Genomic DNA, 13532 nt, shown 5'->3' with positions numbered 1-13532 from the left:
TGTATTGGTGGGCTTCTTTTTTTTAGATATTTTGCCTAGGTTCATGCGCTTAGCATTGGTTCTTCCTGGGGTCACCACACTCATCTCTCTTCTCTTAAATAACTTGTCACATCAGATTTTTTACCTACGTGGAAGGCTTAGCACCTGTACAAGGTGGAGCATTGGGAGGGGCCTAACCAACTTGTCATCAATTTTCCACCAGCTCTGTTACCGAGGGTGCTCGTCACTCGTGAAGGCGGTGGTGGCAGTTCATGAGCGGCAACAGCTTCTATGCCCCCCCCCCCCCCCCCCCATGTAGCGGCGTCGGCCACGCCTCCAACTCCAGCAAGATAACACCGACAATGCAGCCACCCATGCTTCTCTGTTTAACACTTCCTTTCAAATTAGGAGTGTACATGCCCTGAGCATAGCTCGTGTATGCTTCTCTGTTTGATGTGGAGTATTCCTTTCCTTGAAAATTTTGGAAGCCTTAAATTTGGTGATATATTTGACATTTTTTTGCAAGACTCTAATTTCAAATATAGCATGCTATAAATGGTAAAGAATTTGAAGAAGGGTGACCCTAAATCTTTAGCATGCTATTTTTTTATTTGGGTGAGATAGGATAAGAAGCTTTGGATTATTGGTTCAAAGGAGGAGGTTCAAGCCAAACAACGCGAGCTCCTCCGCCTCCGTGACGAATAGGTTGCGCGAGATCCAGCAGCTGCTTCTGCCAGCCTCGTAGTCATTACGCGACATGACCCTCGAGGTGGAGGCCGACAACTTGCGTTTTTAAGGTGAAGGCGGTCGGCCAACTGCGAAGATGGAGGACAAAATTTCTGTTCTGACCATCTCTATAAACTTAATCACGAATTGACCTTGTTTTAAAAAGATTTTTGGATCTGACCTTTTTTGATTGCACGGCAGACGCCGGGGTGCGTGGCGTTTGGCCCTGGCCCACACTTGCCTGGTTGGCGCTGATGTGGGGACGCGGAGACGCCATCCATCTTGGCGTTTGGGGGGAAACGCCATAGCCCTTGGCCTTTGGTCCTACTCCATCACATAGGCTGGTCATAGTGGGAGTAAGGCTAGTCATAGTGGGAGTAACTAAGCTAATAACATAGCGCACTTCAATTTTTTTTTGCTTATGTGGCACATAGTTAATGGGAAGTGGTAACATAATATGTTACTGTAACATAGCGCTTCCCAAGGCAAGATGAGCCTACAAGTTAATAAATGAAGTCCTCTATGACATTACTACTATGTTATTTTGCACTATGAAGATAGTAACTTAGACTAGTGTCATATGCATGACACTAGTATAAGCTACTCCCCACCATGACCAGCCTAACTTAGCGAGTAACATAGCGCACTCCAAGAAATTTTTGCTTATGTGGCAAGTAGTTAATGAAAAGTAGTAACATAATATGTTACTGTAACGTAGCGCTTCCCAATACAAGATGAGTCTACAAGCTAATAAATGAAGTCATTTATGACACTACTACTATATTACTTTGCACTATGAAGGTAGTAACTTAGACTAGTGTCATATGCATGACACTAGTATAAGTTACTCCCCACTATAACCAGCCTTAAACAAAGAAAAGGCTACATGCACCATTAATGAAGTTGCTTCTACTAGTATACTAGTACTCCCGTAAAGAGTAGTGAAAAATTCTCTTGATTAACTCCCGTAATTAATGGCCTGCTTGATAGCCCAGCCCATGCTAGAGCATGTATGGCTACCTCATTCTGATTTGGTATCATGCACGCAAAAAGATAATGAGAAGAAAATCAAGAGATCTGCCTTCAATTTTAAGGGATTACATTTACAGTATTCCCTCCATTTCAGTTTACAAGTCCTGCGTGTATACTTAGGTTGTCAATTTTATCATCCTGATATAATCTATATAACATAAAAATTATACCGTTTGAAAATAGAACATCTGAACTTTATATTGGTATATTTTTTTATAATATACGACTTGTATTAGGTTGGTTAAATTGACGACCTCGAGTACGCGCACGTCCTGTAAACTGAGAGATGTCTTGACCAAATCACCACTTGTTCTTTTCTTCACAGAATTTGCAAGCTGCTAGAACACACAAATGCAGTCTTCATACATACCCATCTGGGTATGTTTAGCAAAACGAGAGAGAATGTTAAAAAAAGATCAAAGTTCAGGATTCAAACAAAATACCTTGGTCTTGGCATAGGCACGTCTAGACAACAAATGAAATACTGCTCTGCGTGGGTTTGTCAAAGCATCTACAATCAGACTTGGCAAATCTGAACCCTCAAACACCCGCAGACGCGTTTAGGCGCGTCCGTGGATAGTGACCGCTCATACCTTAAAAAATGCATTCCACATCCACGGAGTCCGCCCGCTGCCGTGCACGGGCCTCCTCCCGGGCGCGGCGGAGCGTAATCCGGATGACCATCTCCTCTTCGGGGCCACGTGGGATGAGCTCGGGATCGACGGATTTGGAGGTGAAGTACTCGGATCCACTGCCCGCCATGCGGGAGACGGTCAGAACGAGCCGGAGACGAGCTTGGGTGGCAGAGCAGAGTGGATGGAAGGAGAGTGAAGTGGCTAGGGTTTGGTCCGGCGAGCGGATGGGGAGGAATTTATGTGGGATCGGGTGCGCCAGTGTGGCCGGGTCCGACGTGGCGGGCGTGCTCAGACGCCTCCATATCTGCCCCATATTTGACATTGATATGAGGGATGCCGGTCAGTCCGGACGTTTGAGGGGGTCACGTTCAATGTAGGCGGCAGACGGAGGGACGGACTGCCGTAGTGTCGTTTGAACGTGGAACAGACGCCTGCACCGGGAAGCGGTTCGGGCGGTGCTCTTTCGGTCGGCGCCCTGCTTCAATGATGGTGCCAGTGAGTGGTCATGTCCGCTCTGGCCCTCATGAATGCGGACACTGACGCTCTGGATCCACGCCGACCGTTTCGAGCGGGAAGCATGCACCGGCGAGGGAGGAGCGCTTGGGTGGGCCGGGGATGTCAGAAGCGGGCATGATAGCTGGCCCGACTCCTGGAAAGCTCCCCACATTTTTTTCTCTGGTTTGCGGAAGAAAAATTGTCGGGACCACGCCTTGGACCGATACAGTTCCACGTTGGATGGATTCCTTGTCCGAACAACATGGTCCGGACGGTTCCGGAGGTTTGAGGGTCAGTGTTGGAGATGCCCATAATAGGCTAACAACCGCAGATATTATAGAAAAGTAAATCATCATGCGATTAATTAATTTAAAATCAAATCACCATATTAATCTCCTAGAAATCCGCTCCATCTCACCCTCACGCCTCATCCAAGCATCGAGTCCAATGTGCGCATAAAGAACAATAGAAACGTCCTCATAAACTTTTTCAATTGTGATGTTGATAGGAACTGCCCAACTGCATCTACGGATGTTAGTGTCACCGAGGCGAGGCACGGCACATGTCATGTTTGATACCAATTAGTCATGCTACGTGGCTTTACATGTATGTGTTTTCTTTCTACTCTGTTTTGTATGAACTTGTTGTTCGTCTGGTATGACAAAGCATGTGCGCTTCATATCAGAAGGTCTAGAATGAAGAAAAGTTAATTTGCACGGCACGTCTATGTTGTACTCTATGTTTGCATAAGCGTGAACGATATGCACTACCTGGTTGCCATTAGTGGGAATGCCTATTACTACACCACTGGAATAGTATTCATTTACTCCCTCCGTTTTTATGACTTTGCATATTAGATTTGATTAAAGTCAAACTCTGTAAACTTTGACCAAGATTATAGAAAAAAAATACAAAAATTTACAATAACAAACCTATATGATATGAAAATATATTCAATAATGAATCTAGTGGTGTTAATTTCTTATTGTATATGTTCATTTTTAGTCTATAAACTTTGTCAAAGTTTACCAACTTTGACTTTGACCAAAACTAATACGCGGAATAAATAAAAACGGAGGGAGTCTTCATTATATAAAGGGTGGTCCTCTGCTGACCAAACATGGAGACAAGAATTACCCACCTGCCTGCCTTAATTTGGTTGTGTGCATCTTGACCTTGTGTGGGTGGAGTGGCTAGATATATTTTGCATCATCTTAATGCATTAATATCATGCCTATTATGAGAAAGAAGATCTTCCATACAAAACTGCATGGATGAAAATCTGGAAAATGCACCATAGATCAGAAGATCTAGCATGAACAAAAAATAATGTGCATAATGCATCTATGATATACTCGATAATAATAATAATAATAATAATAATAATAATAATAATAATAATAATAATAATAATAATAATAATAACATATATCTTCACTGCTATATAAAAAAGACGTATGGTTTACTATTTCACCCACCAGCGTTTTGCTGGCAACCTTCGTCCAACCGACACCATGTACATTCTCTCCTCCCCTCCTCTAGAGCATTTAAGGAAACATATGACAATTTGGGTTTCGAACGCACAGAACTACCACATTCAAACTGTCAAAAAAAACCAGTTGAAGCATAATTTTTTGCTAAAAACTACCACTTTCGGATAGTGGCCAGTTTAGACGATTTAAATGCGTTTATGAAAGGTGAGACCCATTTGTCAAGGCAGACGTGACGGGAAAGCCAACTCCTTTTATTTTGACTATTATATTTACCGTTAGTACAACATCAACCTTCATCTTCCTCCTCCTCCTCTCTCTATTTGGCATTTCAACAAACAGCACCTATGCATGGGAGGGAAGCACAGGAGCTCCTCGGACGCACCACAATGGCTACTGAAGACTCCCCACCGCTCCTGATAGAGGAAGATGGTCCATAGGAGCTCCTGCACCTCATGCCCGAGTGCACAGACGGCGGCGACAACCACTTGTCTTCGTGCGGATAGCTATGGCTGGCTTGGTCGAATTTGTTCGTGTCCACTACTTGCCAAGCTTGAATCTGTGAGCATACGTCCCTTTCTCTCCTCTCATTCGCTCTACGGGCACATAGAATCGGGGAGGGCCTAGCAGCAGCACGACCATCGCGTTAATTTCTGCTCCGCGTTGCCGCACGCCTAGCAGCAGTAGCACAGGCACGCAGGGGCCGGTGGAGTAGCATGAGCCGTCTCCCACCTTGCGCGCCTAGCCCGGCACGCCGCACCCCACCACTATTAGCCTCGAGGGCCTGACCGGGCTGCCCCATGGACAAGCTCTCCCGTGCTCGCAGCATTGCTGGCGTTGGCAGTCACTGTAGCAGTTATCTGAAGAACCATGACGCACAATGGTGTGACCGGCATGGTGCCGCAGAAGCTCTTGGGAGCCCGCTATGGCTGCTTTCCCTCTTCCTCCTTGTCCCTCCTCCGCCTCGGCCAGCTGTATGCTGACACACCAGTGCCACCGCCTCTCCGCCACGGCTGGTGCTGGCTTATCCTAGATGCACACGAGGTGTTCGAGGAAATGCCAGAGAAAGAGAGAGACATTGATGCAGACGTGTGGGTCCCACCTATAATAACGGTAAATACAACATTCAAAATAAACGGATTTGACTTTTTCTCCACGTCAACCTTGACAACTGTGTCCCGTCTGTCATAGACGCATTTACATTGTCTAAGCCGGCTACTATCAGAATGTTGTTGTTTCTACCAAAAATTAAGGTTCAACTAGTAGTTTTTTGTTGACAGTTTGAAAGTGGTAGTTATGTTGGATCTAAACCCCAATTGTTGTTGTTTTTTGTTAAATACCCCCTCCTTTATGTCTTGATCTTTTCCCCTCCCACCTTTGATTTTTTTCTCACTGTTTTTTTGAAAACCGCACACGTGTTATGAACGAGGCTAAGGGGGGAAGTTCCCGCCCTTAACTTTCGGTGTTAGTAGGTGGGGAGAATTGAACCCAGATGGCTTGAGTAGAAACAGAACACACTTGGTTTACCAAATGAAGTCATGTCTTCTTTTGATAAGTCAATAAGTGATGATTCTTGTTGTTTAAGGCTGGTCACAATGAAAAGTACCAGTTACTAGTATCATGCATATGATACTAGCATATGGTATATTGATAGTACCTCCAGAAGGCATAGTATCGTAGCGGTTTATTTATTGACATGCATGACACATAATGTTACATCATTTAATATGATACCGTATCCTATCATGATACTCCATTCTCTTTTTCACATTTAATAATAATAATAATAATAATAATAATAATAATAATAATAATAATAATATGCACTTCATGTAAAGTGTCCGAAAATGTTGTTGGATGGGGCCATCAGTGGGAACACAAATGACTACAGACCCTTAAAATCATCATAATAATCATGGTGCGACAGCTCAACTCGAGGATGGTCCTCAAAAAACAAAAAGGTGGTCCTCCTGAAGGAGCAACGAGTTAAGCACCACTTACCCCCTTAGTTATCTATCCTACAATGTTATATATACACTCGCCCCAAATGGAGTTGGTCATTGCCGCTTCTACTTGGTCTTCCTCCCACGGGTCGGAGCCTGCGCCTGCCTCACCATGAGCGACCTCGAAAGTGGATTAAGGTTAGTCATTTGCTATATATTCTTGTCATATTTTCTTGTGGTAACTACTTTGCCCAGTAGGTTCTAATTTATCTGGGATTTTCAAAATCTCAGAAGCATGAAAACTTCCTAGACGGCTATCCTTTTCTACTTGTAGAACTATATCTAGTTTTCAATTGTACATTTAATAATTTTGCAGATCAAAAGCATCACCGGAACCATGGGATGTTGAGGTCGTTGAAACCAAAACCATGGCCTGCAGCCCTGTGAGGGGTTCGACCTCTGATGTCTCATATACACTGCGCCCGTCAAGCCCAAGTAGTACTACAACACATGCAGGTCCGTATCATTCAGTTATTTAACATGTCCAAAGGTGTGTGTTGTTTTACCACCTCTTCCAAGGCTATATATATTTTTAACGATGTGTTTTTGCGCTGGTCGCAAAGTTTTCTTGGAGGAAACATTGGTGAGAATGGCAAAGGCTGTTCCTACAAGACTAGGTGAGGCGCTGCCCACCATCTACAAGGTTCCCAAAGAACTTAAAAGGGGTGATATGGACAAAGGCTATGAGCCGTTCGCTGTTGGCATAGGCCCCCTTGCAGAGAGTAACAACAGCAGCACCGCCCAACTGGAGAACTATAAATGGTGCTGCGTGCGGCAGCTGATTGGCTGGCAGTGGCACGAAGACCACCCAAACAGTGACGAAGAGCACCCAGAGAGTGAAGTCACTGCAGGTCTCCTAAACAATTGCCTGGGGAGCATGAAGGGTCTCGAGCAAGAAATTCGGGCGTCCTACTCAGAAGAGATTGAGGGCGACAGCGATATGCTGGCACTCTGGATGGTACTCGATGGCTGTTTCATCCTCCGTCGCTTGCTCAAGTACGCACGCCTCGGGGAAGGGGAAGCAGAGGGCATCGCTGAAGACTACGATAGGACGCAGGTTATCGGCAGGGTGTGTGTGTGGAAATTAGTGGCAAGCGACCTACTGCTACTCGAGAATCAGATCCCTTTTTTCGTGCTGAGTAAGCTCTTTGAGCAGCTCTGGATCCCGAGTGGTGATCCCAGTGACGCCCTGGTCAAGGGCAGCCTTGGGCTTTTCCGCTCTTTCTGTCCCCACATGCTGCGAACTTCAGTTACTACCAATTCAGAGATTGATCACCACGGCTTGCACCACCTGCTGCACGTCATCCGCCTCTCCCTCGCCGGCCCAACTGAGGCTGAGAATGACAAGAACATCAAGCATTCCAGCCACCAAACACTCGATTACAGGGGCGTGCGTGTCCACCACCTGCTTCACCTCTTCTACCTCTCCGTAGCCGGCCCGAGGCCAAAGCCGAGCTACCAAGCATTCCAGCAGCCAAGCTGCTGATGTTTTAGTGCTGGATCTCCCGCCATGGATACCCTGTGCCAGGGAGCTGGAGGAGGCCGGGGTCCGGTTCATAAGTAGAACGGGGGCCGAGAGCTTCCTGGACATCGAGTTCGACAGCTACAGCGGCGACCTTAAGATACCACCACTGAGGCTCTATGATTTCAGCGACAAGCTGTTCCGGAACCTCATCGCTTTCGAGCAGACCTACCCACTCACCGGGCGTGACATCACCACCTACGCCGCCTTCATGGACTGCCTCATCAACACGCCCGAGGACATGCGGATCCTGCAGCTGCGTGGCATCCTTGTCAACCAGATCAACGGCGAGCAGGATGCCAGCCGCTTCTTCAGCAGGATCTGCGCGCGCTACGCTGTGGGCTACTGGCCGGACAACAACTACCTGAAAGATGTCACGGACAAGGTGAATAATTACAGGGGCTCCAGGTTGCACAAGTGGCGCGCCGCGCTTGTGCGCAGCTACTTCAGCAACCCCTGGGTGGCCATGTCGGTGCTGGCTGCCGTGCTCTTGCTAGGCATGACCATCCTGCAGACCACCTTCACAGTCTATCCCTACTTCAGCGGTTCAGCCCTCCAAAGTAAGAACCTGAAGCAAGAAGCAGCTACTTCCACTATGTCCATGGGGTCGGGACAACTGCTTGTACTTTCATTCCATCAACAACATCCAACAGGGCACGGCCGAATTTCGTTTCTTGTCACTGTAATTATATGTGCATGTACCAGACAAGGCTGTCCAGTTATGTGCTCGTCCGCTGGCTGCGTCTATGTGTATGAGTATGATAGTGTAAAAAATAAAAAATTTGAGGGTTGTGTATGATCGTGTAATGCCAGTGGCGATTCCACTAGGGAGGCTTCAATAGGCTTAAGCCTACCCTCCAAAATCCTATTTAAGCTAAACATACCATTTGACAAGTATATTCTGGTGGTTTACATGCAACAATTGCAATGCATTTGCTAATTAGACTTAGGAAATTTGTGCTTTAAGCCTACCCTCCAATGTCCTGCTAGATTCGCCACTGTGTAATCGACTAACAGCTAGCTGCATCCACTACATTAAAATCATGACTTGTCACGTATTTGGATGTAAATCGAGCGTAAATTCACCGGTACACGTCTTAGAGTATCTCCACTCGTTCGGGCCCCCAGCGCACCCGGCGAATGCGTTTTGGCGTTTGCGCCGGTGAATTTGAGTTGCCAGCCGCGACCCCAGGTTTCGGCCCCCAAATGCCCAAAAAATCAAACCTGTCTTTCCTGCTAGCAAAAAACACAAAAGTTCGGCGATCACCATGCCATAAGTCGGCGATCAACATGCCACAGTTCGGCGATTAAACATACCCGAAATTCGGCGATCAAAAGGAAGGAAGCATAGACAAGGAACACATCAAATGGCAGGCTCCTCTGGCGTGGGACTGTTGGGGTCGGCGTGGACGCAGGCATGCTCGACGTCGGCGTGGCTTATGTGCTCGGGCTGGTAGTCGACGTCAGCACAGCTTCATCACTCGGACTGGGCATCGGCGTTGGTGTCGGCATGGGCGTAGGGGCAATGGTTGACGCCGGCCCGGGCATCTGGTTCAAGATGAGGCTACGCTCCGCCAGGAACCACGCCTTGACTTGCTCGTCAATTGTCAACATGTCTGCTGCCATCAAGAACGCCAGGTCGGTGTTCCTCTTCTTCGAAGCGACGTTAGTCCGGAGAACATTGAGCTTCACCTCCTTCTTCGTCATCAATGCCGACCATCGCACGTCGGATTTCTCCTCCCTCTTTGCGGCGTTGTTCTTGGCGTCGGTGATGCATTGCTCGATGGATGATTGCAGCCTTTCGGCAGTGGGTGCCGCGTCCCTCGCCGCCTTGGCTCTTTTGTTTCCATCAGGGCGCCTATCTGCTGCCTCTAGGGTTTTCTCTCGCGTCCGGCTTGTACGTCTCCTTGGCCTTGGCGAGGGTGAGCCAGACCTCCCTCCACTTCCCGTATGACTCGATCCTGTAGAACATGTGAAGGAACTTGAACTCTTGGTTGTTGTTATCCTGGCGACACATGTTGAACATCCAAACCATCTGCACAGCCGAAGAACAAGTGTCGGTGAAGTACACGGCGAAAGAACTGAACTGGCGGCTGGACAAACCTGCCCCTCGACGTTGGCGCCGCTTTCCAGCGAGCCGAGACCTCCTCTATGATACCATGCCATTTGTTGCAGGCCGCCTGGATGATCGCCCAATGATTCGCCATGGCCTTATCGCCGCGCTTCATGTGGATGGTGGCGAAGTAGGGGTCGATCAACTAGCACTGATTAAACGCCGTCTTGATCTTTCTCCAGTACTTGTCAGCGTTCTGATTCGAGCCGGTGATCGTGTCGATGCTGACGGTCTTCAATGCTTCGGCGAGGCACTCATCTTCCTTGGACTTCAACTTGACGCGAGGCTCGCCTGGCCTGGCATTGGCTGCCCGCTTCTTCTTTCTCCCTTTCACCGCCGCCACCAGCCCTGCCTCCTCCTTCGCCCGTTCTTCCTCCACCTCCTCCTCGGCATCATCGAGCTCGTCGTCCATGTCGACGGCGATGACCATCGTTTCGTCTTGTGCATGGAAATCGAGGCAAGAAGCGGTGGCAACCGAGCCGCTCGTGATAATCTCGTCCATGTCGGCGTCAGTAGTAGAGGTGTTGTTGAACTGTGGTGCTGAGCCGTGTGCAAAGGGTAGGCCACCCCCGCGCAGAGGCGGCGTAGGAGAAGCTGAGTACACCGGCGGCGAGTAGCTATATTGGGTGTTGAGGCCGGCGGTGAACGTGGGGGAGGGAGTGCGCTGGTCGGGGTTCAGGACAGAGGGGAGGCACGCGACTCCGCTCCGTGCGGGAAGGTGATGTTGGGGTTGATCCATGCGCATCTCCGTTGGAGTAGCCGAGCGAGGGGGCGTACCCCCATTGCGGCGGCGGCGGCGAGAAGTTCGCCAATGATGCGGTGCTCGACTGGCTCCCCCAGGCGGCTTCTGCGCAGTGGCGGCGCGAGGATGAAGGAAATATGCCCTAGAGGCAATAATAAAGTTATTATTTATTTCCTTATATCATGATAAATGTTTATTATTCATGCTAGAATTGTATTAACCGGAAACATAATACATGTGTGAATACATAGACAAACAGAGAGTCACTAGTATGCCTCTACTTGACTAGCTCGTTAATCAAAGATGGTTATGTTTCCTAACCATAAACAAAGAGTTGTTATTTGATTAACGAGATCACATCATTAGGTGAATGATCTGATTGACATGACCCATTCCATTAGCTTAGCACCCGATCGTTTAGTATGTTGCTATTGCTTTCTTCATGACTTATACATGTTCCTATGACTATGAGATTATGCAACTCCCGTTTGCCGGAGGAACACTTTGTGTGCTACCAAACGTCACAACGTAAATGGGTGATTATAAAGGTGCTCTACAGGTGTCTCCAAAGGTACATGTTGGGTTGGCGTATTTCGAGATTAGGATTTGTCACTCCGATTGTCGGAGAGGTATCTCTGGGCCCTCTCGGTAATGCACATCACATAAGCCTTGCAAGCATTGCAACTAATGAGTTAGTTGCGAGATGATGCATTACAGAATGAGTAAAGAGACTTGCCGGTAACGAGATTGAACTAGGTATTGGATACCGACGATCGAATCTCGAGCAAATAACATACCGATGACAAAGGGAACAACGTATGTTGTTATGCGGTCTCTCGAAGTTGGAATAAACGCTTTGATAGTGTGATCAAAGCATTTGGTTTTATACAGACTTTCGGAGAAGCCTGTATTTACAAGAAAGTGAGTGGGAGCTCTGTAGCATTTCTGATATTATATGTGGATGACATATTACTGATTGGAAATGATATAGAATTTCTGGATAGCATAAAGGGATACTTGAATAAACGTTTTTCAATGAAAGACCTCGGTGAAGCTACTTACATATTAGGAATAAAGATCTATAGAGATAGATAAAGACGCTTAATTGGACTTTCACAGAGCACATACCTTGACAAGATTTTGAAGAAGTTCAAAATGGATCAAGCAAAGAAAGGGTTCTTTCCTGTGTTACAAGGTGTGAAGTTGAGTCAGACTCAATGCCCGACCACTACAGAAGATAGAGAGAAAATGAAAGATGTTCCCTATGCTTCAGCCATAGGATCTATCATGTATGCAATGTTGTGTACCAGACCTGATGTGTGCCTTGCTATAAGTCTAGCAGGGAGGTACCAAAGTAATCCAGGAGTGGATCACTGGACAGCGGTTAAGAACATCCTGAAGTACCTGAAAAGGACTAAGGATATGTTTCTCGTATATGGAGGTGACAAAGAGCTCGTCGTAAACGGTTAAATTGATGCAAGCTTTGACACTGATCCGGACGATTCTAAATCACAAACCGGATACGTGTTTACATTAAACGGTGGAGCTGTCAGTTGGTGCAGTTCTAAACAAAGCATTGTGGCGGGATCTATATGTGAAGCGGAGTACATAGCTGCTTCGGAAGCAGCAAATGAAGGAGTCTGGATGAAGGAGTTCATATCCGATCTAGGTGTCATACCTAGTGCACCGGGTCCAATGAAAATCTTTTGTGACAATACTGGTGCAATTGCCTTGGCAAAGGAATCCAGATTTCACAAGAGAACCAAGCGCATCAAGAGACGCTTCAATTCCATCCGGGATCTAGTCCAGGTGGGAGGCATAGAGATTTGCAAGATACATACGGATCTGAATGTTGCAGACCCATTGACTAAGCCTCTTCCACGAGAAAAACATGATCAGCACCAAGGCTCCATAGGTGTTAGAATCATTATAGTGTAATCTAGATTATTGACTCTAGTGCAAGTGGGAGACTGAAGGAAATATGCCCTAGAGGCAATAATAAAGTTATTATTTATTTCCTTATATCATGATAAATGTTTATTATTCATGCTAGAATTGTATTAACGGGAAACATAATACATGTGTGAATACATAGACAAACAGAGTGTCACTAGTATGCCTCTACTTGACTAGCTCGTTAATCAAAGATGGTTATGTTTCCTAACCATAAACAAAGAGTTGTTATTTGATTAACGAGATCACATCATTAGGTGAATGATCTGATTGACATGACCCATTCCATTAGCTTAGCACCCGGACGTTTAGTATGTTGCTGTTGCTTTCTTCATGACTTATACATGTTCCTATGACTATGAGATTATGCAACTCCCGTTTGCCGGAGGAACACTTTGTGTGCTACCAAACGTCACAACGTAAATGGGTGATTATAAAGGTGCTCTACAGGTGTCTCCAAAGGTACATGTTGGGTTGGCGTATTTCGAGATTAGGATTTGTCACTCTGATTGTCGGAGAGGTATCTCTGGGCCCTCTCGGTAATGCACATCACATAAGCCTTGCAAGCATTGCAACTAATGAGTTAGTTGCGAGATGATGCATTACAGAACGAGTAAAGAGACTTGCCAGGTAACGAGATTGAACTAGGTATTGGATACCGACGATCGAATCTCGGGCAAGTAACATACCGATGACAAAGGGAACAACGTATGTTGTTATGCGGTCTGACCGATAAAGATCTTCGTAGAATATGTAGGAGCCAATATGGGCATCCAGGTCCCGCTGTTGGTTATTGACCGGAGATTTGTCTCAGTCATGTCTACATTGTTCTCGAACCGTAG

At 46.7% G+C, this 13532-nt stretch overlaps 1 protein-coding gene across 1 annotated transcript; it reads left to right on the top strand.

Annotated features, from left to right (window-relative positions):
• Positions 1-5227: 5227 nt before the first annotated feature.
• LOC123129259 (uncharacterized) lies at positions 5228-8547 on the top strand. Its single transcript, XM_044549495.1, has 4 exons — positions 5228-5448; positions 6367-6498; positions 6677-6816; positions 6924-8547. Exons 1-4 carry the CDS (start codon positions 5228-5230, stop codon positions 7844-7846), a joined length of 1416 nt encoding a protein of 471 aa, XP_044405430.1. The 3' UTR covers positions 7847-8547.
• Positions 8548-13532: the final 4985 nt, after the last annotated feature.

This window comes from Triticum aestivum, chromosome 6A, assembly GCF_018294505.1.
Source record: "Triticum aestivum cultivar Chinese Spring chromosome 6A, IWGSC CS RefSeq v2.1, whole genome shotgun sequence".
In the NCBI taxonomy this organism is placed as follows: domain Eukaryota; kingdom Viridiplantae; phylum Streptophyta; class Magnoliopsida; order Poales; family Poaceae; genus Triticum; species Triticum aestivum.
The sequence above is the reverse complement of the archived record's forward strand: the minus strand, read 5'-3'. Positions and strand labels throughout refer to the sequence as shown.

Coding starts and splice junctions, on each gene's coding strand:
- LOC123129259 (XM_044549495.1), top strand. CDS start 5,228: ATGACGCACAATGGTGTGACCGGCATGGTGCCGCAGAAGCTCTTGGGA. Junction 5,449..6,366: donor AGAGACATTGATGCAGACGT/GTGGGTCCCACC, acceptor TTACCCCCTTAG/TTATCTATCCTACAATGTTA. Junction 6,817..6,923: donor TAGTACTACAACACATGCAG/GTCCGTATCATT, acceptor CTGGTCGCAAAG/TTTTCTTGGAGGAAACATTG.